Consider the following 24,055-nt stretch of genomic DNA (forward strand, 5'->3'; position numbering starts at 1 on the left):
TAGACTAGATATATATTAAAAAACAAATTTTCACGTAAAAAAGGAAATAAAAAACGAACGCAGAAGGGCCCTATCGTACTCTTGCATTTAGATTTTATTATATAATATTATGCCATATTTTCAGTTACATTATTTTAAGTGTTTAGTAACCTAACGAATTCGTACAAGCGTACACATGCCTAAGAACTTGCTCGGCTCCATGTGCACTTATACTGGTATGTGTGCGGTATGCGGTCACAACCGCATGCGTACACGCATCCGCATCCTTGCGCGCGTCTACGCATACTGGTGCGCGTTTTACCTTTATAATAGACTTTATTATCAATATACAAATATTGGAAGACATGGCAGCACCTAGAGGTGCTCTTCTTCAAAAGACATTCTCTTACCTAAAACATTCGTAAATCTTATATTTTTCGTCGAGTTGATATTTTGCTTCGATAACATCGACGCGTAATTTGCACCGTTATCCTCGGCATATGAAGCGTTTCATCCTTCATCGTAAATTTGTAAACGATATGCTAATTATTGTATTAGGTAAACAAACGGCGAGACGCATAGTAATAGAATATTATAACCTTCGGTTCGATTTGATTCGATCTTTATGTTTCGCGTCAGCATCTGTACTTAGGCTACACGGCGTTCAAATTGATCCGACAACTTGCCGCGATGTTTTGCGATCCATGCTCGTACGATAAAGATAGTGCAACTGCAACCCCAAAACCCGAAGCCCCAACCCCAAGCTCCAAACCCCAATCCCTAAATCCCGAACCCCAAATTCCATCCCTAAAATCCCAAACCCTAAACCTCTAATCGTGGTCGCTGCGCTCTCCTCTTTCGTCGTAGAATTCTACCATCCGTCCATTGCTCGCGTGCCAACACGCTCGCGATGTCCATCGCATAACAGATTTCTCAACAATAAATTCATTTCATTTCACTTCATTTCATTTCATTAGTAAAAGTATTACGTTGTAAGTTCTCTTGCTCTTTTTTTGTTTTTTTTTTATACCTTGCCTTTAGTAATCATTAATACGTTAATACGTTACATTTTGCTTAATATTCAGTATTTCGTTGCTCCAAGCTTCGTGCAATATCCCAATCAATGTTCACGCGTAATTCATTTACGACTGCAATTACTACTTGAATTATTTAGAACGCAATACAACGACGACGACAACAACAACGACAATGACCAATTTGTAAATTGTATGGAAGAAGAAGGTATGATCTACGTTTGTCGCGTAAAACGATCCGAAGCGAAATTGATCCGAACTTTTGTACGCAAGATCCAGGCGTATTGCCAGAATAACGGGTTCGATGACTTCGATACGAGAAGCGAATTCGAGGATCATCTATATTCTCGAAACGAAACTTACGATTAAGATGATAGGCCTACGCGACGGACGAGTTGAAATTTGGAACAACGAAGAAGAAAAATATTGATTTAATCTCTTTCATGCGCTCAAGAGGTGAAATTTTTGTCGTGAATTTGTTACGCTTTGTTATGCTTTATAAGCTTCATCGTGATCCGTGTCATCAAAACATCTGAATATCGCATTTATTTGATAACAGGAAACGTTGTTGCACCTTTTAACGGTCATCTTTGACGAACAGTGTGTGTGTGTGTGTGTGTGTTTGTGTGTTTGTGCATTCACCAAGGATAAATTGTCTCGAACGTGGACGATCAAGTTTCACGTAACAAATTGTTTCCATTCTTACAAAGTATTGCAATCGTTGGTGGATGCATCTTCGCTATACGTTAATAATTAGGAATCGGATTCGACTCTGCACGTGTTTCTGTCTGCCTGCCTCAGTATGTACGTATTTGCGTGTACGCATTGTATCATGATTATGTACGTGTACGCGTAAGTGTTTATATCCTGTGTAATACGATTAAGACATATTCACAACTTTCTCGCAACAAAATGTATGAGATATGTAACTATAGATCAACATTAATATTATGCATTTTTATATGTACACGTTTGCGTGCAAGCATTCGCATGCTCGACGTTTGTATGAACGTATGGCTGCATTGATATCTGCGTATACTCGTAGATACACGAATGATCGCACACATGCGCGTGCATATATGTACACATATTATGCCGTAAACATTTCTCTTTCTCTCTCTCTCTTTCTCTCACCCTATTTCTCTTTTTCTTCCACGCGTTCACATAGTCACACAAGCATGCAGTCAAACAGCACTCTCGGCTATCCGAGAGCGAGCTTTCCTTGTGCGTACATTCACGACATGAATCATTTTACACCTCGCGCGAATCAAGGTAAGTAGATATCTGTGCTGTCCCACTGGTTCTCGCATATGTTCGCGTACGTGAATGCACGCACTCACTGAATCACACGTTTAGTTTGCTCGTTTACTCGTTCATTCGCTCGTTCGTTCGTAGGCTCGTATTTGTCAAGTACAGGTATTAAACGAATCAACTAGTATACCATTTTTATAACTGTTTCATAGAAACGACAACGCTAAATTCATTTCAAAAAGATAATTTGCGAATGTGTGTACAATTTGAATCCGATTAAAGTCACGCCAACCGGGACGCGAAAACGACAGACGCGATCGTGAGCAATATCACGAAACGGGAATTCCAAGGACGACCCGCGCCACCGCAAACTTTGATTTCCATTTCTTCGGGATGATAGTTTATGCACTTTGGCGGCCTGCGGCGGTACAAGCGTTCTCTTCTCGCGCTGCAGGCTCCGGCTTCCGTGATCGCCTCTATAGGCTCGATGCTTAGCTGTTTGCTGCCGCACGGACACAAAGTGTCCACTACCAGTAATATTAGATTCGTATGTGGAATTTTTTGCACGCTGAACGGCCTGCAAATATTCATATTCTCGTATTCTACTTTCTCTATATTTCGCATTCACAACTTTACGTTCACGTACCTTTCACAGCCGGTCACGTGGCAGTTCGTCAACTTCCCCTTCAAGGGATCGCTCTGTCCGCTGTTGTTGAGTCTGTCAGGCTGCAAAATGTAAAGATCGGTTTTTTTCTCACAAGCTCGGAGCTTCCTTTGCGGATAGTAAGCGGACGTAGCCCTTGTCGTGCTCGGAGAGGCGGGAGAAGCGGCAGCGACCGAGGGTAGTCTGGGAAACGGTTGATTATCGTCCATGATCGATTCGCCAGTTGAGTCCGAGTCTGTATTCACTAGCGAAGCAAGTTCCTGGGCCTTTTCGGCCGTGTCCGTGAAAATCGAACCGTCTACTAACAAGTAATAACATGGAGCGCATAATTTCTAAACCCAGTAGACGAGTAATCGCCTCTGGAATCCACAGTTCAAGTATTAGAGCGTGCAATAGGTCCGTTCGCGTTTTCTTGTAAGAAAATATGTATAGTACCGTGCAATCATCGACGTGAACGTACTTATGATACAATTTCAGCCAATTCGGACGCTTCCAGCTTCCATTTAAACTAAGTTAAAATTGATCTGAACTATCGCTTTGAATTCTTGTAATTGTCCTTGTATTTTTCTAGATGCCAGAGATGCGCAAACGCACTTGTTACACAACCTAATCTGAATTGTAAGCTCACCATCGAAATTCCGCACAGATTCTCCAGCGAGCGCAAAAGTTATCTGCCACAAGTTTTGTACGTTGAAACCGAATGCTAAATTCCACAGCAAGTGACCAAATAGGGCGATTGTTGTTGCGATGGACTCGGGAAAAGTCTTTGAGGCAGCTGATTGATGAGATTCTTGGGGGCTGCATTTACCCTGGTAGTCGGTCACCGTTACTTTCCTTAAATACAAATACACCTTTACTCGAATCAAACCACGAGATTGCATACTACAGACACGTTCGCACTAGCAACATATTTGGCCACAGCACGTTCTTCCATTTACCTGTAAATCCTGTCCTGAACTAAAGAATCCATTATAGTGCCGTCGATTTCGCCGAAAAATTTCCCGGTGTGTTCGTGACGTTCGCTGATAATAATAAATCCATTATTGTCTAGGATATAGCAGTCTAGTTCCTCGGAAGCACAAGTTTTTTTACAATTAGTGCTGCTACACTGTAAACCGAAGAAAGCTGTCGTTAGTAACTCTTCTCCCGTTGTAGCTGTCTTTATTTTCTTTTTGACAGAAAAATGATAGATTTTAGAGTACCGTGGAAGTGATGTTTACGAAATGAGACGCCAACGACGAGTGCTGGAATTGGAGACCCACGACGGCCGCTGGCGCTTTGTGTCCTTTTCCCATAAACACCGCGTGCGTAGCAGTCACCAAAGGGTTGGGGCTGTCGGCTGGGAACAATGAAAGAATCGTTGTGCCAATGGCTGGTCACAATTTCGTTTCGCTTTGTACTCGGAGCTGCGAGTCGGAGTACGGGGTTTGTGAGTCGGGAATCGGTACGGCGATCGGAATGGGAATCGGAATCGGTATCGATCCGCGTACTTACCGGCATCAAAGGGAACGCTGAAGACGAAACTTTCCGGTTCTACCGAATGTTGATCGACGGCACGTTTGTACCAGGAGGAATCCATAGTTCTCGCATATTTCTCGGCAAACGGTCTGAACAAAAGAGACAATGAAACGTGAAAGCGATCACGTGCCCCGATCGGAGTTCGTGGCAGAGGGCAGAGAAATGAGATAGAACAGAGAAGAATGATCTCTGATCGTGCTCGAGAAAGATTTTGATAGTTACGGTTCTTCGATTGATTCTTCGTTGCTTTGTTGATGCTCGTGCCAACGAAATAAGCCGCTTCTAGTGGCAATGAAACTCCGAGTCACATCGAATCTGCCTTTTCCTTGACTGCAAATTTTCGAATCGATTAGAAAACGCTTTGTGGCGCACCTTTTGAAACGTAAACCGAACAAAAACCATAGATGATGAAAGGGCGCGAAATTTTTCTGGCTAGACTCGCGATTAGTATATATCGTACAAGGATTCGGAGAACGTCGGTTTTTCATCTATGTCATCGTTAAACATGTTAATTAAAAACATGTTAAAAAAAACATCGTTAAGCTATAGATTGACGTCGTTGCATGGGTTGCCTGGGAAATCGAACAAGTCGGGCACACGATTACGCGCTATACAGTATAATAGTTGCTTCAGTAACGTGCGACGGTTGTGTATAAAACAGCAGCCGAAATTCGAAAATTTCGCGAGTCCATTTACGTTTCAATATTCTTCGTTAAGATTAATCAACGAGAAGATTCGTGCGCACTTATGCTATAGGTTATGAGTCGAACGTCATCCGACAGGGATTGAGTTAAGACGATGATGAAGACAAAGGTAAGGACAAACATAAGAGAGGCGAAATGAAAAGACAAGGAACGGAAGGATTTTGGCCGGTAAAGGAAGATTTCTTAAGACGTAGAAGAGTATTGTCTCGTGGTAAGGATGGTTTCGTGATGGAGCATATGTATGTAGTATGTAAGTACGTATTAGATATATCAATATATTGCATATGAAAAGAACCACCGTGCAAAATATCGACGAGTGCGCTTATACGAATAATTGTGCATAATGGATTACCTGTGCAGTAGAGCCATCAGTATGGCAATAGGGCTAGCGATGGAGACACACAATATAAAATGTAATAAAAATATGCAATAAAAGATAACATTGTAAATGAAAGAGATTAGCCGTTGCGCATAGTACGTGTCGCGGTCATTCGAAACATCGATGCACGCGTAGCTGCAGCGTGTTTTTTACCTGTTTCATTTTAGACTAACGAAATTGTCAATTCGTTTATTTTATCGTCGTGTGTAACGGAAAAAAAGAGAAAGGAAAAAAGGGACTCGACGATAGCAAGGAAACATCGTGCAGTCGTACAGGAACCGAGAATCGAGACGCAGATTCTATATGTTCTGTGCTTCACTGTTCACATGTGACCGTCTTTTCGTCGTTCGTGCGTCCCCGTACGTTTGCAGACTGAATATACGTTACTTCGAAAACTAATTGTAAGATACAATACAACTTGGTCGTGGTGATCTCGAACTATCCATTATCCAAAATCCCTCGGCAATCTCGAGAGTATCTCGCCGTTCGTGTTCCCTTTGCTTCGGCTCTAGTTGGACGCTGTCGTCTTGGATCCATACCCCGTGAGCCGTAAGTGGTAGCCCAAACCGTAACCCAACGACCAACAAATCGGTTCTCTTGGAATCGGTTTCTCTCAAACGGAGAATCGTGAAGAATCGTGGAGAATTGTTGAAGTAATCGTGGAGTATCGACGATCGACTGCGTGTTCGCGACACGTCTATGCGAGACAACGGCGAGGGAAAAGTAGAGGCAACGGTTGTTACGATATCCAATAAAATACGTTATTCGATATAATCGGTGCGTGAGAGAACCGCGTGCTTGTGCATTGCAGTGCATTGTCCATATTTCCACTATCAGTGTCGACGGGTGACGGACATGCATCCGCGTTTCACACGCTTTGACTGACTTACCTTTGATTTTCCTCTTTATGCATCGGACCTCTTTTATCGAAGCCATCGGTTACCAACGCATCCAAAACCAGAGCCTGCACTAACGATTTATCGCCTGGAACGAATTGATCGAAAATAATTGTTGTTAATTCGAAATATTGGAAACAAGCGAAATTAAACGAGAATAGTATACTCCCATTGCACTTACAGTAGTAGGAATCTTTGTCGGGCTTGCTCGCTTGCTCACTATGGTGCGAGCTTGGACTCCTTGGTCTCAAGGACATCCATTTCCAGCCCGGATTTCGCGCTCGTGACAGAAAATACAGAACGCGATCTTCCGGGGTGGAGAACCATTTTTCCGAGGCCGAATTATATTCGCAATACACCCAATCGGGATGGACCTTCCAGTTGGTTCCCTTAAAGTATTCAGTCACTGGAACAAACAATAACGTGGTCACGATCAAATTGAAATCAGTATCATCCTCGAACGAGATTCGCAATAATCGAGAAACTCACCGTTTATTATGGCATGCTTGATTTCCTGTTCGGCCAATAGTTCAAACATGCCGTAACCGTCGGGCAATGCTAGTCCCAACGAGAACGGTGTGCCTTCAATCGACTTGTAAAAGTATTTGTGTTGTCTAATGGTAACCCTTCTCTGTGAAACATTTTTGTGTTAATATGTATAATTAGTCGGACGACTAACGCATTATCGAGTCTAAAGGAGAACGAACAGCAACAATGCGATAGCATTATGCTCCTCGTAATCGACTCGATCGGCACGCAAGTGATCGCGCGATAAGTAACCTCAACGTTTCAACTTACCATATCGTCGTAATGAATTTTGATTGCGAAGTTGATCTCTCCTTCCTTTTGATCGATCATATCGTGTCTCAACTGAAATAAAACGAACAGAAACATGTCGGATATCAAGAGAGGTTTATGAACCAACACGTTATCCTAAGCAGAGTAAATATCTAGTGGAAATTTACGTCGTAAAGTAGGGAATTGTTCAACGGGTGTGATGGACCGTCGTTCTCGGCGAGTTCAACTTCCGACAAGTCCACGCTAACGTAAGCGGGTTTCAACGTTTCTTCGTACTGCGAACAATTAAACGATTATTTTTCGATATCCTTAGTCGTTCTGCGATACAATTTAAAATATACTTGTTATTATAATTTGTCTACTTACATCTACATTGCTGGGCTGCTTCGGTCAGAAAACAGAAATAGAAAAAATCGAATGTGAATGACCGCCGAAACAGCAAAATAACGAAGATAGCATCGTAAGAAATTCTTTCTTGGAAATACTGCTGGCAAGGCTATCGTACTCACCAAAGGCCGCAAATCCGGATGATATAAAACCCTACCATTATTGTCAACAATGAAAGAATATCCGTTGACACCCAACTGTAAATCACGAACGAATTATTTCATTTGGAATGTATCGATAATGATAACGATAATCGTCATTGTAAGAATAAATGCGAACACGTCGCTTGCTTGCGTACCTTATAAGGAGGAACGAGCTTTTGTATTTCTTCCACAGGCACATCGGTACCGACGATACCCAACAAATTGGCAGTCTTCACCTGCGTCAGAGATAGCCAGAGCGAGAGAGAAAGAGAGAGAGAGAGAGAGAGAAAGAAAGAAAGGAAATAGTTAAGTATTTGTATTCACACAAAAAGCACATTAAATCGCGTCGTCTCGTTATCGAATATTACTTGTACGCGAGAATTTTAATTGAAAACTTGACTTTGCGGTCAACAGGATTGTATCAACACAACAGTATTCTAGTAGACGAGACGAGACGAAATGAAAGGTAAAGAGAGTATTACCGTGTAATTTCGACGGTCCAAGATCGGTGCGGTAACCGATAACATCAGTTGCCCGTCATCTTCTTTACCATATCGACCACTCTGTAAGCATAACGGAAACTCAAATATGAAAAAGGAATAAAGGAACTTGTATTTATACCATGTACGATGTCTCCAGAAGACGTTTGAACAAATTGGTGTCACAGTATATAATATACAACTTTGATACCTTTCCACCGACGTAAACTGGACTCCAATGGATAGGATGATCATGTTGGTAGAGCACCATAGGCCGAGCAAGGACTTTCACGTATTCGAAAACTTTACTCTTGATTTCCTCCGTGTCGGTAATCCTCGCATAAAAGCCTGCGAAGAAAGAAAAATCGCTGACGCGGGCAACAAGGAAGAAGGTGTCGAGAAACATTACGAAATATGCACCTTTATTCGCGCAAGCGGCGTCGTGAAGTTCCGGACTCTTGTCACCCCCTATGAGGTAAGTGAAGATTCGAACGGGCATATGAGGCCAATTGTACCGTTTGATTACGTCCGTGGGTAATCCGGAGTTGTCCGCGGTGATCAACATAATAGCCTGGTTGCATTGGCTCCCTTGCCCCGTTCTGTTGTATCTGTGAAGCGTCTCGAAAACTGTTGCGAGCGCAGCCGATATGTTTTTCGGCATTTCCTCGTGCTTCAGCGTGCTTGTCGCTGCTTTCAGTTCTTGCACGTTTTCCGGGGACGCTTGGACTAAGCTGTCCTTGAAGCATTGCACGATTTCCTCCGCAGAGTCGCCGTAACGATAAACATTCGCGTAATCGTTTGGGCCGAGCGTGTCGAGGATGGTCTTCACGGTGTTTATCGCCAGCCGTTTGATCCGTTCGGACGCATAGCACTCGATGTCGACCAAAATGGCCAGATCCTTTGGACTATTTGCAGCTCCGATAAACCAGTTTGAGATTCGGAAGTCGTAGACATCGCGAACGGGTCGGTTCCCGTTTCTTCTCGAGCCAGATCCTCGATTCGCCGTCGGGGGCCAAGAAATCGCTGTGCAAACAGATGGGACGATATTTTTTGAATATAGCGTGGTAGAGAAAAAAGATCGTAGGAAATTGAGAAACGTTGCGGCGATACGTACCGGGGAAACGTCGTAGAAATCCCGAAGTCGCGCCGTAGTATTGCCAGGACAACGTCGGGTCGCTCTCGTAATTATTGACGAACAATAAATCCAAGTATTCGCTCCATTGGATGCCAGCTGTTACATCACGATCTAAATGAAAAGTTCGAAATAATTAGAATACAAGCGCGACGATGCTTGGATGCGAGATACTTTGACGATTCAGGAATAACGGAGGAGCAGATAGAAATCACGGGATATAATTACAATCGTCTTGTACTCCAGAAGGCAGCAGGACTGTCGATAGTGTAAGGTTCACGGGCAAATGATCAAAGTGCCGACTGGAGAGTAGAAAATCTTGGCCGTTCGTCGATGATTTTCCATCCGCCGAGTAAGTATCTGTACGTTGCGAGGAATAATATTTCGGCGATACATTTCCATCCCTGGGAGCGGATACAGCTGCCTGTTCGGCGCTTTCCACCAATCTCTGTAATCAGCCATGGATTCTACATACATACCGTAGACACATATACTCGATACTCGTGTACCCGTATGCTCGTAAATATACCGGATTCAAAGGAAATCGAAAGATTGGAAATGACCGAGCGACGGGCACGGCCACGATTCCCGCATGGTCGAATTCTACTGCTCTCTTACCATCACAGCGTTCATCTTAAAGTCCAACATATTCTTGACTTCGGCTGCCATATCTCGTACGAGAACCATACCGTCCTTCTTGATAACCTCGGCTTCCATTTCGTGGTATTTCTAACCGAAACAGAGAAATAACAAAACTATACGAATCTTTCATGGAATATAAATCGGCGAGCCGATTATTTTTTTCCCATCCATCTTACCCTCTGTATCTCGCTCATTTTCGTGACTTGTTTGCCGAATTCCCACAAGTCTATGCCAAACTTCAACGCCCAGTTTTTCACTCTGGAAACGAAAACGAAACATTCCTTGAACGTTATCGAAGACCCGACCGCGTGTACGAAAACCATTGTTCCGCTCGTACGCGAGATAAGGGTGTTAACAACTTTCGCGCTGCCAAGCTACTCTGCCCGTATTCTTTATTGGAGACTTGGTACCAGTTTTACAGGCGAACAATTGCTTTTAAACAACGAGTAGCATTTGCATTGAGCAGTTATGTGCAGGCCAAAAGTAATACGCGTGTGCAACCTGTACAAATAGTACCTGTAATGCACAACATTCAACCAGCAAATAGATTGCGATGATTGCGACCATGTCGGCTATGTTACCTGGTTTTGTATTCCGTATTTGTTTGAATCGTATCGCGTCGCACCGCGTCGCGTCACATCGCATCGCATCGCATCGCATCGCATCGCATCGATGCAGGTGTAGGCGTAGGTGTAAATGTAGGTGTGCGTGTCGTTGTAGATGTAAAGAAGCATCATTGATGCGTTCGCATGTACATACAGGAGCACGTGCGCACGCACGCACGCATACACGCCGATAACTCTGATCCTCGTTAATCGACTGTATACGTACGCGTAACTCGAGCACGCGCCTGCGTTCTTTCCATTCTTGCCGACCTTCTCCGAATGGTTCAAGTCGAAACCGTACTCTATTTCGTTGTAGTTTCTTTCGCTTTTTGTCGGCGTGACCACGACAACTCAAAGAAACGCAAAGAAAATCGAGAAACACGCATAGACGAAATACGTCTAGGTTAAACGACCGAACGCTCGGAGTAGCACAGCGTGCGTAAATTCGTGTCTTTCATGTTTTCCGTGCCCCTCCCACCCGGCCTCCGCAATAATACAAAAAGGACGATCAAGATGCAACGCGTATAAAACTGTAATCGGTTTGCATTTCGGAACGTTGACGCCCCTACGCACGACGGCGATACCGCTGTTTCTTTCGAAGACCGAAATATTCTGGCTGACAGCAGCGTTCGGCGATCGAATCTCGTGTATCACGATTATCGCGAACTATCGATTAAGATTGCACGTTTTCTTCGACTTGATGATTCGATTACTAATCGAAATTGATGTTCAATTTGTCACACAATCCGACCCATCCACGCCCTTTCGTCGAAAAGATCGAAACTTCTCGCATCTCTTTAGTGACACGAATCTTGCAACGAACGTGCATGGCATTATATGCTCACGTACATATGTACCTGCACGATATATCTCGTCGTTATATCGCATCGTATAACATAACGTGCAGCGTATCGTATACGCCGTATGCCGTATAGCGTGTAATGTGTAGCGTACAACGTATAGCGTATAGCATGTAGCGGTTAATGAACTGTGATCAAATGGAAAATAACGATTTGTTTATACTCACTCGATATGAGGTATGTCTTCTTCTTGCTGGTAACTTGATCTGATCCATAACAGTAACAGCACACCGCAGCGAAAGAATTTGGCGACGGGTAAAAGCATTATTTCGACTGTATCGATCGGCCAAAGACGAACCGAAGACGTGACAAGCGAAATGGAAAAAGCACGAGGGCTAGAATCTTCGAATAGCTCCGAGTTACGCGTCTGCTGATACGAGGCAATTTCTTGGGGAAAGAATCAGTCTTAGCGCTCCCTCGTAGTACCGATCGATCGGCCGGAATACGGGAATCAGCGTGTTACGTGCGTCAAGTCACTGTTTCGACGGAATCTTGTTTATCCGTAAACCCTCGTGAATACACGTTTCTACACGCGCAGAGAAACCACAACTACGTAGCGTACACTTTTTATGCGTTTCCGCGTACCAAGGTTTCACAGATCCGTTCTATTGTTGCATTATAGCATTTTATCTGGCATTATCTTCGTTTCAGTTTGCCGTTTCGACGGGATGTCGAACGAGATAAGTGTTATAACAAAATAGCTTTATTCCACTCCGAATATTTCCACGGTTCCCGAGATATTTAGAAGCTCTTTGCCCTGGAGTATGCGGAAATATTGCTGGAATATGGTTACGATATAAGATTGTCACTGATCGACGACGACGTCCACCGCGACAGTATAGCGGGGACGGTAACGGTAACGGCGAACCCCGTGCAGTGAAATTCGTCGGAGATTCGACGAAATTCGACTAGAGGGAGAGAGAGTGAGAGAGATCGAGAGCGAGAGAGGAAGAGAGATGGGCGATCTCGTAAGGGAGTAAACTCGGCGACACGTAATAATTCACCTTGAACGCGCGGTCTTCCTCCGTGGACGTTTCTCGGGACAAGACGGAAGCTCTTTCAGCAATTCGATCATCTCAATTACAATTGCTTGATTGATCTGTACACGCGTGTATACAATCTGCTATACCGTATAGCGAGACTATGGTCCGGAAAGACGAATTGTCGAACTGTCCATCGATGATCAAGAGGCAAACCAAAAAAATGACCTTACGTTACACCACAACCACCACCACCACCCCATTAGATAAAACGACGTTGAAGTTACAGTTATAGTTGAAGTTAAAGAGTTTTAATTACATTTATGAAATTAGAGTTAGAGTTACGGCTTTTATCTGTATTATCGTATCGTTTTATATTCGACGCGTGTTTGATTCGGTCCGTTGATGAAATCGGGCATGGTATTTTATAAGGTCCCGCGATACGATTTCGTTTCTACGACTCACGATTGCACCAGCGTTTACCACCTTGTCGCGCGATTTCTCAAGTATGTTCACACCGTAACGCGCAGAGAACCCGAAAGAATGAAGAACGAGGGTGGAATAGGGGAGAAACTGAAGAGGAAAGGAGAAAGAGCGAAGGGGGTAGTGGGAGCGAACCAAGAGAGGGGAACACGTACGGCGGTAGAAAGAAAGGAAAACCTGATAGAAAATTTCAATATTTCCACGTGAAACACGCGTGTCACAGCGGATACGATACAGATTGTAATCGCGGCCGAGATTTTCTCACTGTTCGCGTAGGATGTTAATTGAAATATCCGATCTGTTACGATCGTACTTTCTCGTGAAAATTGTTCAAAGATGGTGTACCAGTCGCTTTACGTTCGAGCCAAGTGTGGCTCGGCTCGACTCGGCTAGGTGGCTGGCTGGTCGGTCTGGGTGGTTGGTTGGTGCACGCGCGCGCGCGAGCTCGCCACCACGCCAACTTTTACTCTTACTAGAGACTGTACAGACCGTACGGACTGTACGTCTACGTCGGTAGATTTGGCCGTTTTAGGAGTAGCGCTATTCTACGGGTGTGAGTACGTACTCGCAACCACCCCTTAAAAGAACGACCAGATGGGAGCGTAGCAGTTGACGAACACCTACTAGTGTTGGTAGGTTTGTGATGGTGACAGGGGCGGCTATGATCGGTGGTGGTGGTGGTGGTGGTGGTAGCAGAGCTGCCGGGGGTGGTTGAAGGTAGTGGAGGCGGCGATGGTGCAGGCGGTAGTGGTGGTAATAGCGGTGGTAGTGGCGTCGTCGTCAGCGTCGGCGTCGATGGAAAGGGTGAAACGTAGTACGAAAGCAACGGCCACACGGTTATGCGACGATAGGTAGGAGTCGCTGCAACGACGCGCGAAGGGAGTAGCAGCAACGCGTACTACAAACGGCTCGACGGGGAAGTAGGAGAAGCTACGGCTTAGACCGTCGACAAAGACACCCAAACTAGAGGATTAAAAATCAAGCTCTCGATACAAGAAAGACCGAAACGTACCGAAAAAAACGATAGGCAAAGACAAATATTAGCAGGAGTATCGGAAAAAACCCTATATCCATAGATATAGCAAGGAACAAGACGGACGAAGGTTGATTTTTGGACTAGTGGGAATAAGATCTTCTCGACCTCGCAGCATGATAGGGGCAACTGTAACGGGGCGCAAGCTCGGCATCATTGATTTAACATGCATCTATAGCTTGCCGCATAAACTTGAATTTTTACAGATTCCATAGATCCAAGGAACTTGTCAGATTCTCGAAATTTTTCAACAACTTCCACCTTTCATCGGACATGGTCACAAGAAGATTGGACCGTACAAGAAAAATACGATTTCCTAATTTTTCTACAGGGTTACTACGGATCGACACGACTCTTCTGCAGTTGTAGTATTTTTCCAAATCTCATTTATTTATTTAAAAAATTGATATAGAATATTTAAAGTAACAATTTAACGCAAACATCCTTATTTATAGAACGTATCAACTTCTGGTATTGTACGATTTATCATGATTTAATGCTTACTGTTACTGTCACAGTTTTCATTATTCTCAATTGTGTCGCATATATTCATTCCTTACATCACAATTTCCACTAATGGTATGGTTTAGCTGATGTAAACGATATTGTCATCGTTGTATCGTTGCAATTATACAAGATAAAAACCACGAAGATTTTTTTTAACGGAGGATGGTATGAAGAGAAAGGAAGGTAAGAAGTCATAGAAAGAAAGGCAGAGGAAAAAGGAGAGAACGGAAAGAGGAGAGAGAGAGACCCACGTTGTGTACTTCCTCAATAATAATTATACTGCCTGTGATATAATCTCGTTCACCCGCATATTGACAATAGGGCGAAGTTCCTGTTGAGCGTAATCTTCAGGCAACGGCAATTGCGAAACCAGTTGAAGTATTACGGTGGATTTGTTTTCGTTCGCCTGCAACAAGCTTCTAGCAAGGTGCAACGTTCTTTTTGCAATTTCTGCTTGACAGAGTCTGAAATATAGTACAGAGTTTTACAAAATAGAAAAATTATAAGGGCGCAGTTGATAGAACCATATTAGAAGAAAAGGAGAAATCTACCTATGCTTTGCGGTCGGACACGGAAATTGATTAATCTTTAGACACAAACATGTCAATCGCGGTCGCAACAGCTCCAGTTTGTAACTAATTTCACGAGGATCAGCTCCTCGCAACAATGATTCAATATCCATAGTTATTTCCATGTATTCCCAAAGTAATTCTCCTTGATAAGACCAACCGTTTATAGCATTGTTGCATTCCGGAGGAACCAACGGACTCAGCAGGTCGCGAAGATACTCGTAATTTTCTGAAAAGATTTTCAAACTCGATAAAACGACATCAAACACAGGAATTCATTAGTAAATGAAAAAAGATGGACATATACCATTTATTATGGCATCCGCGGCGAGACGTTCGATTATAATTTCGTGCGCAGTATTCCACTGTTCTGCCTCGATGAAATAAGACGCAGCTTCTCCGTATCTGAAGCAAGGAAATTCATTTCGAATCAAGGTGCAATGGTAATTATATGCAAAATAATAATATTATGCATATGTAAATATACCAACCTTTTAGCCACATAACTTTTCACAGCTTTCGCTTCATGAATCCAACTCGAAGGTATGCCGAGTTCTTCTCGCAAAAATTTTTCTCGTTCGATATAATCGGGTATATTGTCGATCTCAGTGTGTCGTTGTAACAAATTTTTTACTGCTTCTTTTCTTTTTCCAGCGTCCTTTAAATGTAGCATCACAAATATGGCCCAATGCCAAAGACCGTATGCTTCTAATTGCGTGGCAAAATTGATATGCGTTAACGCGGCCACGTGTTCCGAGAGATGGGAATAACCCAATGCCAACAGTATTTGTTGCATCAACCAACTGTAATCATAATTGAGCCAATACGTGAATTATCTGAACAAGTATTAGAAATTCTTGTAACCTATATAAAAAATTTGATAACTAATCACCTGAGCCTGTAATCGAGCGGATCAGCGGTGTGCGTAGCAGGATTCAAAAGTTCTCCCAGAGTGTGATTACCGGTGCAGAATAATTTCAGTAAATGATAGCAGAGGTCGTATATAGTCTGTCCGTTGTTCACCTCGAACTCATAATCGCTTCCCCCTTTGTATTTGGGTGTAGGGGCTGCAGCATAAGCATACGTTGCTTTACTCGTATCGAACGCAGATTCGTAAAGCTCCAAAATATCTCTGATGGAGGCGACTGGCGACGAAAAATACCTGTAATTAAACAAGAAATTAACGATTGTGTTGTATTACGCAGTTCTGCAGTCGTTACAAGATGAAAGTGGAACAACTCCGATGCATCAAGAATTTACCACAGATGAACGGCTAACGCTCTTTTCCAATCAAGATCCTCACAAACGTTGACGAGACCCTGTTTACTAGATATCAGTGGTTCACCCGCCACCAATGCGAACAATTTCAATCGATCCATCGATATGTTTTCATCAACACCAGAGTCTTGCCATAATGTGATTTGTTGCTTTATCAGGGCTTTCGTTGGCATACCACTGCGTAATTGCGCCATAAGTAGTGCCAAACAATGATCGCCTGCTTCTCGAGCGATTTCACAAGCCCCTTGTAATTCAGAAGCTACAAGAAAAGAAAAAAATATTAAATCTTTTTACTGCTATCTCTTAGTGTCCATTAACATGAGTAATCATTTTTACATACCGGACAATAAATCCAATATTCTCTTCTCATTACTAATATTTGTTATCTCAGTTTCGAGTGATCTTTGTATGACACTCTTCAACCATTCGCCTATAGCTTCACGTCGAGCTACCACGATATTGTGATCGGCTGGATTAGCTGAAACGGTCAAATAACAGATATATTAAACATGTTTATTCGGAAGAATAACACAACTTACCGGTAAGAACGTTTACGTCGGGTAGAGTTCCCCACAAGGCTACACAAAGTTGCCAGACATTAGCAACATACGCGGCAGAACTATCAGCAGAAAACTGATCAGCAAAATCTTCGGCTAAACTGCAGTGGGAATGTAAAGCCATGCTCGCCTTGCTAATATCTGTATCCACCTCGAAAATAGGACAGTCTTCCTCCTGCTCCATTATACGGTGCGACAACTGAATTTTGAGATGACCCTCTATGCTTCTCTTGATTAAGAAACCGCGGAAATATAATTCTCAATGGAGACATCTTCAATAAACAATATCTTTGTGCTTTTTAAAATTATTCTTACCTCGAAAGATTCGATCCGATCCTCTTCAACACTATTACTGTCACCCAAAATTTGTATTCGTTGAACGATCGTAACGGATGTTGTATCTTCAGGACGACGACCATTCACGTACGAACCAATATGTTCGAACGAACTGTGCAACGGTACGTCGTCGGCTTGGCCTCGCGTGCTTAGTGTCAGCAATGTTAAACCGCGTCCCCAACTAGGTCGAAACATTCTTCCCATTTGTATACCTGCAGAAATGTTTCCATTATAAAATATTTCGCGAACAGAACGGACGAAATGATTATTGGGATAATAATATTACGTGCCAGCATCTGCAGCTGAACGGAACTGTAATTTGTTTGTAATGGATTTCGATAGTGGTATCACTTCAGAATGCAATTTCAAAATCGCGGTTACTGGCATCACAATAGGGTCCGGGAAATTTCTTCCATAAATTGATGACTTTGTAGCAACGATATCCATCGGTGATTTTGATTTAATATCTAACACAACAACATAGATGGCTTAAGAATATGATTCTCTGGATGGTCGCATGGTACGATGTACTAAAACTTTAATAAGAAAATTACCTGTTTTCGTAAGCATTGGCGGTTCGTCGAAGACAATGGATGGTGTGTGATGAGCCGTTATGTTCGACCGTAGTATCGGATTGTAAGTCATCTTTCGCCTATGTTCTTCGTCCACAGATTCAATGGTATCGAAATAACATCGTGCGACAGAATTTTTTTTACCAGGAAGAAGTAAGGCATCTAATATATAGAGAAAAAGGACAATTTAAACATTCGTCAATCATAGAAACATTTGCTCGATTCGTGTACGAATAGGCACACATCTTGGAGCATGTACCTTGTTCGTAAATCTCATTCATCTCATCGTCGCTACCATCGAAGAAACTGGCTTTCATCAGTTGCAATTTATGACTGTCCGTGCCCAAAATTCGAGCGTTGTCACCTGTTGGACTAACTGGCGATTGTTTCTTGCGATCATGACCTGGAAAAAATATTTGAGAATTAAAACCTGCCCCAACGGTTGTACTTATCCAAATCTAGCGATAGTTAATTCTCTTATACCGGTATACGATTTGCTGTCGAGAACCATTGTCCCCAAGTGAAACTTTGCCTCGTAGAGTTTCGAATCGTTGGTTACACCATTTACACCGTTTCCGATAACTCTATTTTCCTTGAAAAAAAAAGACAAACAAAAAAATGTAAAGAGTGCCGAAAAATGATCGATACTGTATCGGTTGCACGAACGTTACACAGTCTTACCGAATTACGATTCAACTGCGCTAATTTGTTTGAAGCTTTCTGTTGAGACATAGCAGATAACTTCAATCTCTTCGGATCGTTCGCTGAAGACCCATTATTACTGTCGTCTTCGTCGGAATCGCTCAAACCGTATTTTGAAAAATGCTCGACCTAAGAGAGATAGATGAAAAGTATACTAAGTTGCGACAAATAACACATAAGTAAACCCGAAAAACGAAGTGTGAACCATCCATTCTTTTTCATTACCTTGAAAACCCATGAACCAGTTTCAAGACGATACTCGAGAAATCTGGTATCGTGTTTTGCGGATACTCGTCGTAATTTTTCTTCGTAATCCATTGCAGCCAGCCGATGAGGATCGGTTATGGGTTTGTGTAAAGATTTATCGTGTGGCCATACCCTATCCAAGGTCACTTGCGCTTTCCTATTTAATCCCTGGCCTACCGGTGGTTTCTTCTCATCATCAGGATAAATGATAACCTCCTTGTGACGAAAATGTACTAAAAATGGAATGAAAATATCGTCATATATATATCACCAAGTAATGAATTGGTAGAAACGCAATCAAGATTCAAGTACGTCAACCTACCAATTTCATCCAAATTCAACCCGTAGATGTCGAACGAATCAGGAAAATATACATTTCCATAACCTTCTCGTCCAACTGTGAAGTTTGGGACAACACAAGTTTCTCCGCGAACATAATCCTCCAGTTTATCCAGTGGCGGAATAGTATAATAGCCTGCACGCTTCAGTATCACTTTTGCTGCATTCGGCGTTTGCAGTGCCCAAAACGAACTATCGTTCAATTCTTGACTCGAATCTATAATTAAAAAATCATAATGTAAATGATAATTACAAAGACACAAAACAAAAGGGTGTTTTATTTTTTGTTGGTTGATGTCCATTCATACCATTACTGTGAATTGTGATGTCCGTGCCCGTTTGATCGGCTGTCGAAGAATTTTTAATCGATGTGTCCACCGAATTGTTCACCTCAGCATGTATTTGTTTCGGTGAATTGATAGCGGCATATGGTCGCAATTCAGTCACGGTATTATTTATTACTTCTTCAGGGGTTGTATTTAACGGAGAGTATGGCGAATGTTGTCCATCGAATGATTCTCCATCCAATTGTTTTGTCGTCGAGTTCCGAGGAAGGCTCGATTTCAACCTACGGAACGGAAAAATATTCAAAAATTAATAATCATGCCCTATTTCTCGAAACTCGAAACATATCATATAGTAGATCTACCAAGATGTCGATGATCGACGGTCGTTTGCTATCTGTCGATTATTATCTTGACTGTGGTTCTCTTTATCTACGGTCTCGATTGATCGATTATTAACAGAAGTATCTAGCCCATTCATTGTACTTTCTCCTTTCTCTACAGACTGTGAATTCTTTCCTACGACATCAGTCGGTGACGATACAATAGAATTACTCATAGATTTCGGGCGCAAGACTAAACGCTTTGCATTTGGGCGTGGCTGAAATGCTTCAGAGAGCGGGTCCTCCTCTTCGAGGCCCTCAAACATCGATTTCTAGAAAAAGAATTTACGGTGTAACCGTTCATATATTTATAAATATTTTTATCAATTAAATATTAGTGTCTTTCTGGTGAAATTCACCTTTGATAATTGTGCTGGTGTAACAACTTTAGCTTTGATTTTCGGAGATTTGTTATCAGCCGTAACCTTGTACTGTATGCCATTAGCTATTTTCGAAGGAGCATTTGCAGGTTTTAACAATTCTTCAGTTTTGCCAGAAGCCTAAAAATAAATATAACTTGTTCGATCGACCAAACCAACTCATACATATATGTGCGTAAGTTGATAAATTTGAAAATATTTACTGGTAAAAGGTTTTTTAGTAATGGCGAATCCCCGAATGGTGCTGATACTAGTGCCAAAATCTGCTGATGTACTGGTACGGTTCCAGAACTCTTTGTTTGATTGTTTGACATGCTAAAATTCAAGAAATCAGAGTGAATAATAAATCCAGAAAAAACAGAGAAATTAATTATTTTTTTTGTAAGTAAGAACACAAAAGATAGAATTCGATCATACCCAGCACCGAGTAAACCCATTCCCATGCCAGTCCCCACATTTGAATTAGCTCCAAAAGTTGACGATCCAAATGATGAGGAAGGATTAAATGTTGTACTGTTACCAGTATTACCGAATAAACCACCTGGTTTTTGTTGTCCAAATAAAGTGGAACCACTACCCAGAGCCAAACCCGTATTTGCACCTATAAACAAAAAATTCATTCAACGATATTCGAATTTAGCACAAAACGATGATCGTCCTTTAGCACAAACATACCAAGTCCGGTCGAAGGTGCAGAAGTTGAACCAAACGAGAACCCAGACGTCTGTCCTGCAGGTTTAAAACATGTATTAAATAATGAAGTACCAGAGTTTTGACCAGCAGTGAAACCTGTTGTAGCTCCAAAATTCGTTGCTGTAGTCGCACCAAATGCGGATGTAGATCCGAAACCTGTTGTTCCAGTGGATTTAGTGCTAAATAAAGTTGAACCTGTATTGCCAGAGGGCGTTTGACCAAAACTGGTGAATGCATTACTGGATGATGTAGACGGCACATTGAAAGCCGATTTGTTTTGGTTAAATAAACCAATACTCTATAAAAAAATCAAATCAGAACAAGCATGAGATCATAAATGTAGAAACGAATTTCAAATAATTTACATATTCTTAGTATTTCATCTATTTCTTTTCACACTACCTGATTTGGTTGTGTCGATCCAAACGTAGGTCCAAAACCAGTATTTTGAGCTGTATTAATACCACCAAAACCTGTACCAGCAGTTTGATTCGTGTTACTCGTTGCAAAGAGTGGCGTTGGCGCAGCTGCTGTAGATAGAACTATTTTTAAGTACTTTTTCTTTTACATCAGTATTCTGACCGATCTGTTTCCGATGTCGTAGCGTGTTTACAAATATTTAATACTCACTACCAAATGGTTTAGCCTGATTGTTACTACCAAACAAATTTGTGTTCGCAGTAGTATTAAAAGCAAAGCTATTCGTAGTTGTAGTCGACGGGGTTCCGAAACTTGTCATAGGCTTCCCGAAAGGCCCGCTTGATCCAGATTGAGTAGTGGTTCCGAAACCGCCGCTTATTCCACCAAAACCTAATATTATGCGACACAAATTACAACTGATATCATTGATATCAAAACAACTATGAAATTATATTTAAATAATTTACCTGTTGTTGCTGTACTAGTTCCTGCCCCTGCATTAACAAAAGGAGAAGATTGTGCAGGTGTACCAAATAAACCTGTACTGGGTCCTAGTCATTCAAATAAAAACAAATGTATAAATATGCAATATGCAAAGTGTTGTAATATGTTCTGTATAATTCATTTACTTAGGTAAACCATGTATCAACTTACCTTTGCGTCCTACAGAATAATCCTCGAAACGTAATTCTTCATATGATTTCGATTCATACTCTTTCATTGCCACAATGCAACAATGCCTAGCTGATATACTATGAGATATTCCATTTTTTGACATAGAATCGGTTGTAATGACGGGAGTAAATTTAACAACAGTGCCAATCACACCAGTATTGGTAGTATTTGTATTGCCAAAGCCTTGTGTTAAAGGAAAATACAAAAGATTGGATTTTTGACACATTATAACATACACTACATGAAACACAATACCATGAAATATATCAAATATTTACCAGGTGTTGAGCCAAACAAATTAGTATTTCCAGTATTACTGGTCTGTCCAAATGGAGTAGTCTGTTGAGCGTTTTGTTGTGGTTGTCCAAATAAATTTGTTCCAGTTGATGCACCAAAGCTAAAACCACCTGGTTTATTGGATTGTCCAAATGCTGACGTTCCTGAGGTTGCTCCGAATAAACTTGTACCAGCATTTTGTTGATTTCCAAATAAATTGGTATTTGTGTTGGTTGTACCAAAACCTATGAATATATCAATGACAAACGATAAATTTTCATTATAGTAAATATTAAGGAATCATGAACTAAATCGTTATTCATCGAAAAAATGGATGAATCATTACCACCAAAAGATGGTTGAGTGAATGCAGGCGGTGTTGTAGTATTTCCAAATAAGCCGCCTGTGGCAGTGCCTGCAGGCTTTGAGCTAAAGAGAGAAGTATTACCGCTACCAAAGACTGGAGTAGTTCCACTTCCAAAACTTGTTGTAGCAATTGGTTTACCAAACGCAGACTGCCCAAATGGACTTGTCTGCTGTGCTGTGTTAAAACCACCTGTAACAATAGATATTTTCTCATATAAAACCGATATACAAAAAGATGATACAATAATTAACACGTTCTGTGCCAAGCCATTTTTGCCTGACTTGTCGTTCAGGCCATTTGATATTTTGACTAAAGATTGATATATTAAATATAATTATTAATTATTGTATATATAACAAATAAATAAACTTATGTGTTTTGTTCTATACTGCATTTTGCATAATGCAACATTTTTTTGGTTGAAATATATTTTACAAAATTACATTTGTCATAAAATATATGTCTTCAGCACATTAAATAAATATGACTGCGTATACCACTGGTGGTACACATGGCCTAAAGATCAAGTTTAACGTGTACCACCGGTAGTACACATGGCATGGAAGGTGTTAACATTTTTTTTATTTCACTTACTGAATGATGTGTTTCCAGCTTGCCCAAACATGTTTAACAATCAAATTGGAGCTCGTTTATATTCAAATTCAGCACCCTTTAAAACATAGTATAAAATATATATTATATTTCTAGAAACTCATTGACCAAACTAAATAGAAATTATGCAATATAAAATGTTGCATATTAAATAATACATAAGCCTGTTGCACTTAATGACTGAATCTTTACGAAACTTGTGTCGTAGAAGAGTCACAGTGAAGAGTTAGATTAAAATGAATTTTTTCTTGTGCTGTTACAAAAGTCACGGTTAACGGTCAAGATAACACGAATGTATGTGCGGTGACATTCACTGTAACGATAGATGACATTGTTGTCAATATTTCCATCAACATACCTTTAATCGTTCATTGCATCCTTGTGAAAGTCGCTCCAAACGAATTTTAATCGTTGAAAATTCACCACGACACAAAACTTGCCTACTAAAGAAATGTTTACAATAAATACTTCATGCATATACACTAAAAAAGTTGAAGTACACAACAATATAAATCACACTGATTTGTTAGTAGAATAATTAGTCAAATAGCAGATTGTCAGCAGAAGATTTCATGCAATAACTGGCAATTACGCACAATTCGACATACGCTTATAACATGCGACGCAATAACGTCGTAAGATCGTAACTCTCGAAAATCGATCGACAGTTTGGCAGCACAGTCTCTCTCGCAGCTCACAGAACTACACTTATGGCATTGAACACATATATATATATATATATACACTGTACGCTTTGTACGACACGATTCCTATTTGCAAGTTTTCTAAGCATAGGAAAACTGTGTGAATTTTTCAGATAAGTATGCCATCATTCAGAATATATACTATATGCTCTAATATTCAAAAGTATACTTCGCCACCTGGGCAGTTG

General features: G+C 41.5%; 2 protein-coding genes across 10 annotated transcripts; both read right to left on the reverse strand.

The window, feature by feature from the left end:
- Positions 1 to 89: 89 nt before the first annotated feature.
- Stol (voltage-dependent calcium channel subunit stolid) lies at positions 90 to 11,917 on the reverse strand. Of its 3 annotated transcripts, XM_078191090.1 has the most exons (24): positions 11,639 to 11,917; positions 10,183 to 10,264; positions 9,983 to 10,093; positions 9,593 to 9,812; positions 9,347 to 9,478; positions 8,653 to 9,255; positions 8,444 to 8,580; positions 8,236 to 8,316; positions 7,909 to 7,989; positions 7,733 to 7,807; positions 7,590 to 7,607; positions 7,391 to 7,498; positions 7,224 to 7,295; positions 6,915 to 7,056; positions 6,607 to 6,831; positions 6,420 to 6,513; positions 5,503 to 5,535; positions 4,669 to 4,776; positions 4,423 to 4,535; positions 4,131 to 4,267; positions 3,867 to 4,036; positions 3,557 to 3,762; positions 2,911 to 3,229; positions 90 to 2,841 (listed from the first exon to the last, which is right to left on the reverse strand). In XM_078191090.1, the coding sequence occupies exons 1-24, from the start codon at positions 11,734 to 11,736 to the stop codon at positions 2,547 to 2,549; spliced, it is 3,660 nt and encodes a 1,219-aa protein (XP_078047216.1). In that variant the 5' UTR covers positions 11,737 to 11,917; the 3' UTR covers positions 90 to 2,546. The 3 variants fall into 3 exon arrangements, with proteins under 3 accessions (XP_078047216.1, XP_078047218.1, XP_078047217.1); XM_078191092.1 differs by lacking the exon at positions 5,503 to 5,535 and having other exon boundaries at positions 2,911 to 3,226; positions 7,590 to 7,604; XM_078191091.1 differs by lacking the exon at positions 5,503 to 5,535.
- Positions 11,918 to 14,330: 2,413 nt separating this feature from the next.
- On the reverse strand, positions 14,331 to 23,845 carry Nup98-96 (nuclear pore complex protein Nup98-96). 7 transcript variants are annotated; one of them, XM_078191086.1, is made up of 31 exons: positions 23,522 to 23,845; positions 23,146 to 23,221; positions 22,531 to 22,740; positions 22,187 to 22,429; positions 21,888 to 22,091; positions 21,701 to 21,784; positions 21,444 to 21,623; positions 21,216 to 21,355; positions 20,910 to 21,111; positions 20,796 to 20,849; positions 20,538 to 20,721; positions 20,324 to 20,435; positions 20,100 to 20,240; positions 19,723 to 20,012; positions 19,382 to 19,641; positions 19,057 to 19,290; positions 18,714 to 18,967; positions 18,468 to 18,617; positions 18,270 to 18,378; positions 18,046 to 18,189; positions 17,769 to 17,948; positions 17,505 to 17,681; positions 17,194 to 17,426; positions 16,861 to 17,107; positions 16,662 to 16,799; positions 16,304 to 16,580; positions 15,936 to 16,205; positions 15,535 to 15,846; positions 15,351 to 15,448; positions 15,026 to 15,272; positions 14,331 to 14,938 (listed from the first exon to the last, which is right to left on the reverse strand). In XM_078191086.1, exons 2-31 carry the CDS (start codon positions 23,174 to 23,176, stop codon positions 14,749 to 14,751), a joined length of 5,595 nt encoding a protein of 1,864 aa, XP_078047212.1. In that variant the 5' UTR covers positions 23,177 to 23,221; positions 23,522 to 23,845; the 3' UTR covers positions 14,331 to 14,748. The 7 variants fall into 7 exon arrangements, with proteins under 7 accessions (XP_078047212.1, XP_078047207.1, XP_078047208.1 ...); XM_078191081.1 differs by having other exon boundaries at positions 20,796 to 21,111; positions 23,522 to 23,606; positions 23,772 to 23,837; XM_078191082.1 differs by having other exon boundaries at positions 20,796 to 21,111; positions 23,522 to 23,606; positions 23,760 to 23,813.
- Between the last annotated feature and the right edge of the window lie 210 nt (positions 23,846 to 24,055).

Source organism: Augochlora pura, chromosome 9 (assembly GCF_028453695.1).
Source record: "Augochlora pura isolate Apur16 chromosome 9, APUR_v2.2.1, whole genome shotgun sequence".
Lineage (NCBI taxonomy): Eukaryota > Metazoa > Arthropoda > Insecta > Hymenoptera > Halictidae > Augochlora > Augochlora pura.

Coding starts and splice junctions, on each gene's coding strand:
- Stol (XM_078191090.1), bottom strand. CDS start 11,736: ATGCTTTTACCCGTCGCCAAATTCTTTCGCTGCGGTGTGCTGTTACTG. Junction 4,268..4,422: donor CAGCGTTCCCTTTGATGCCG/GTAAGTACGCGG, acceptor CATTGTTCCCAG/CCGACAGCCCCAACCCTTTG. Junction 4,037..4,130: donor TCGTAAACATCACTTCCACG/GTACTCTAAAAT, acceptor TTCGGTTTACAG/TGTAGCAGCACTAATTGTAA.
- Nup98-96 (XM_078191080.1), bottom strand. CDS start 23,176: ATGTTTGGGCAAGCTGGAAACACATCATTCA. Junction 17,427..17,504: donor CCGTTCAGCTGCAGATGCTG/GCACGTAATATT, acceptor ACATTTCTGCAG/GTATACAAATGGGAAGAATG. Junction 14,939..15,025: donor TGTCCGACCGCAAAGCATAG/GTAGATTTCTCC, acceptor ACTATATTTCAG/ACTCTGTCAAGCAGAAATTG.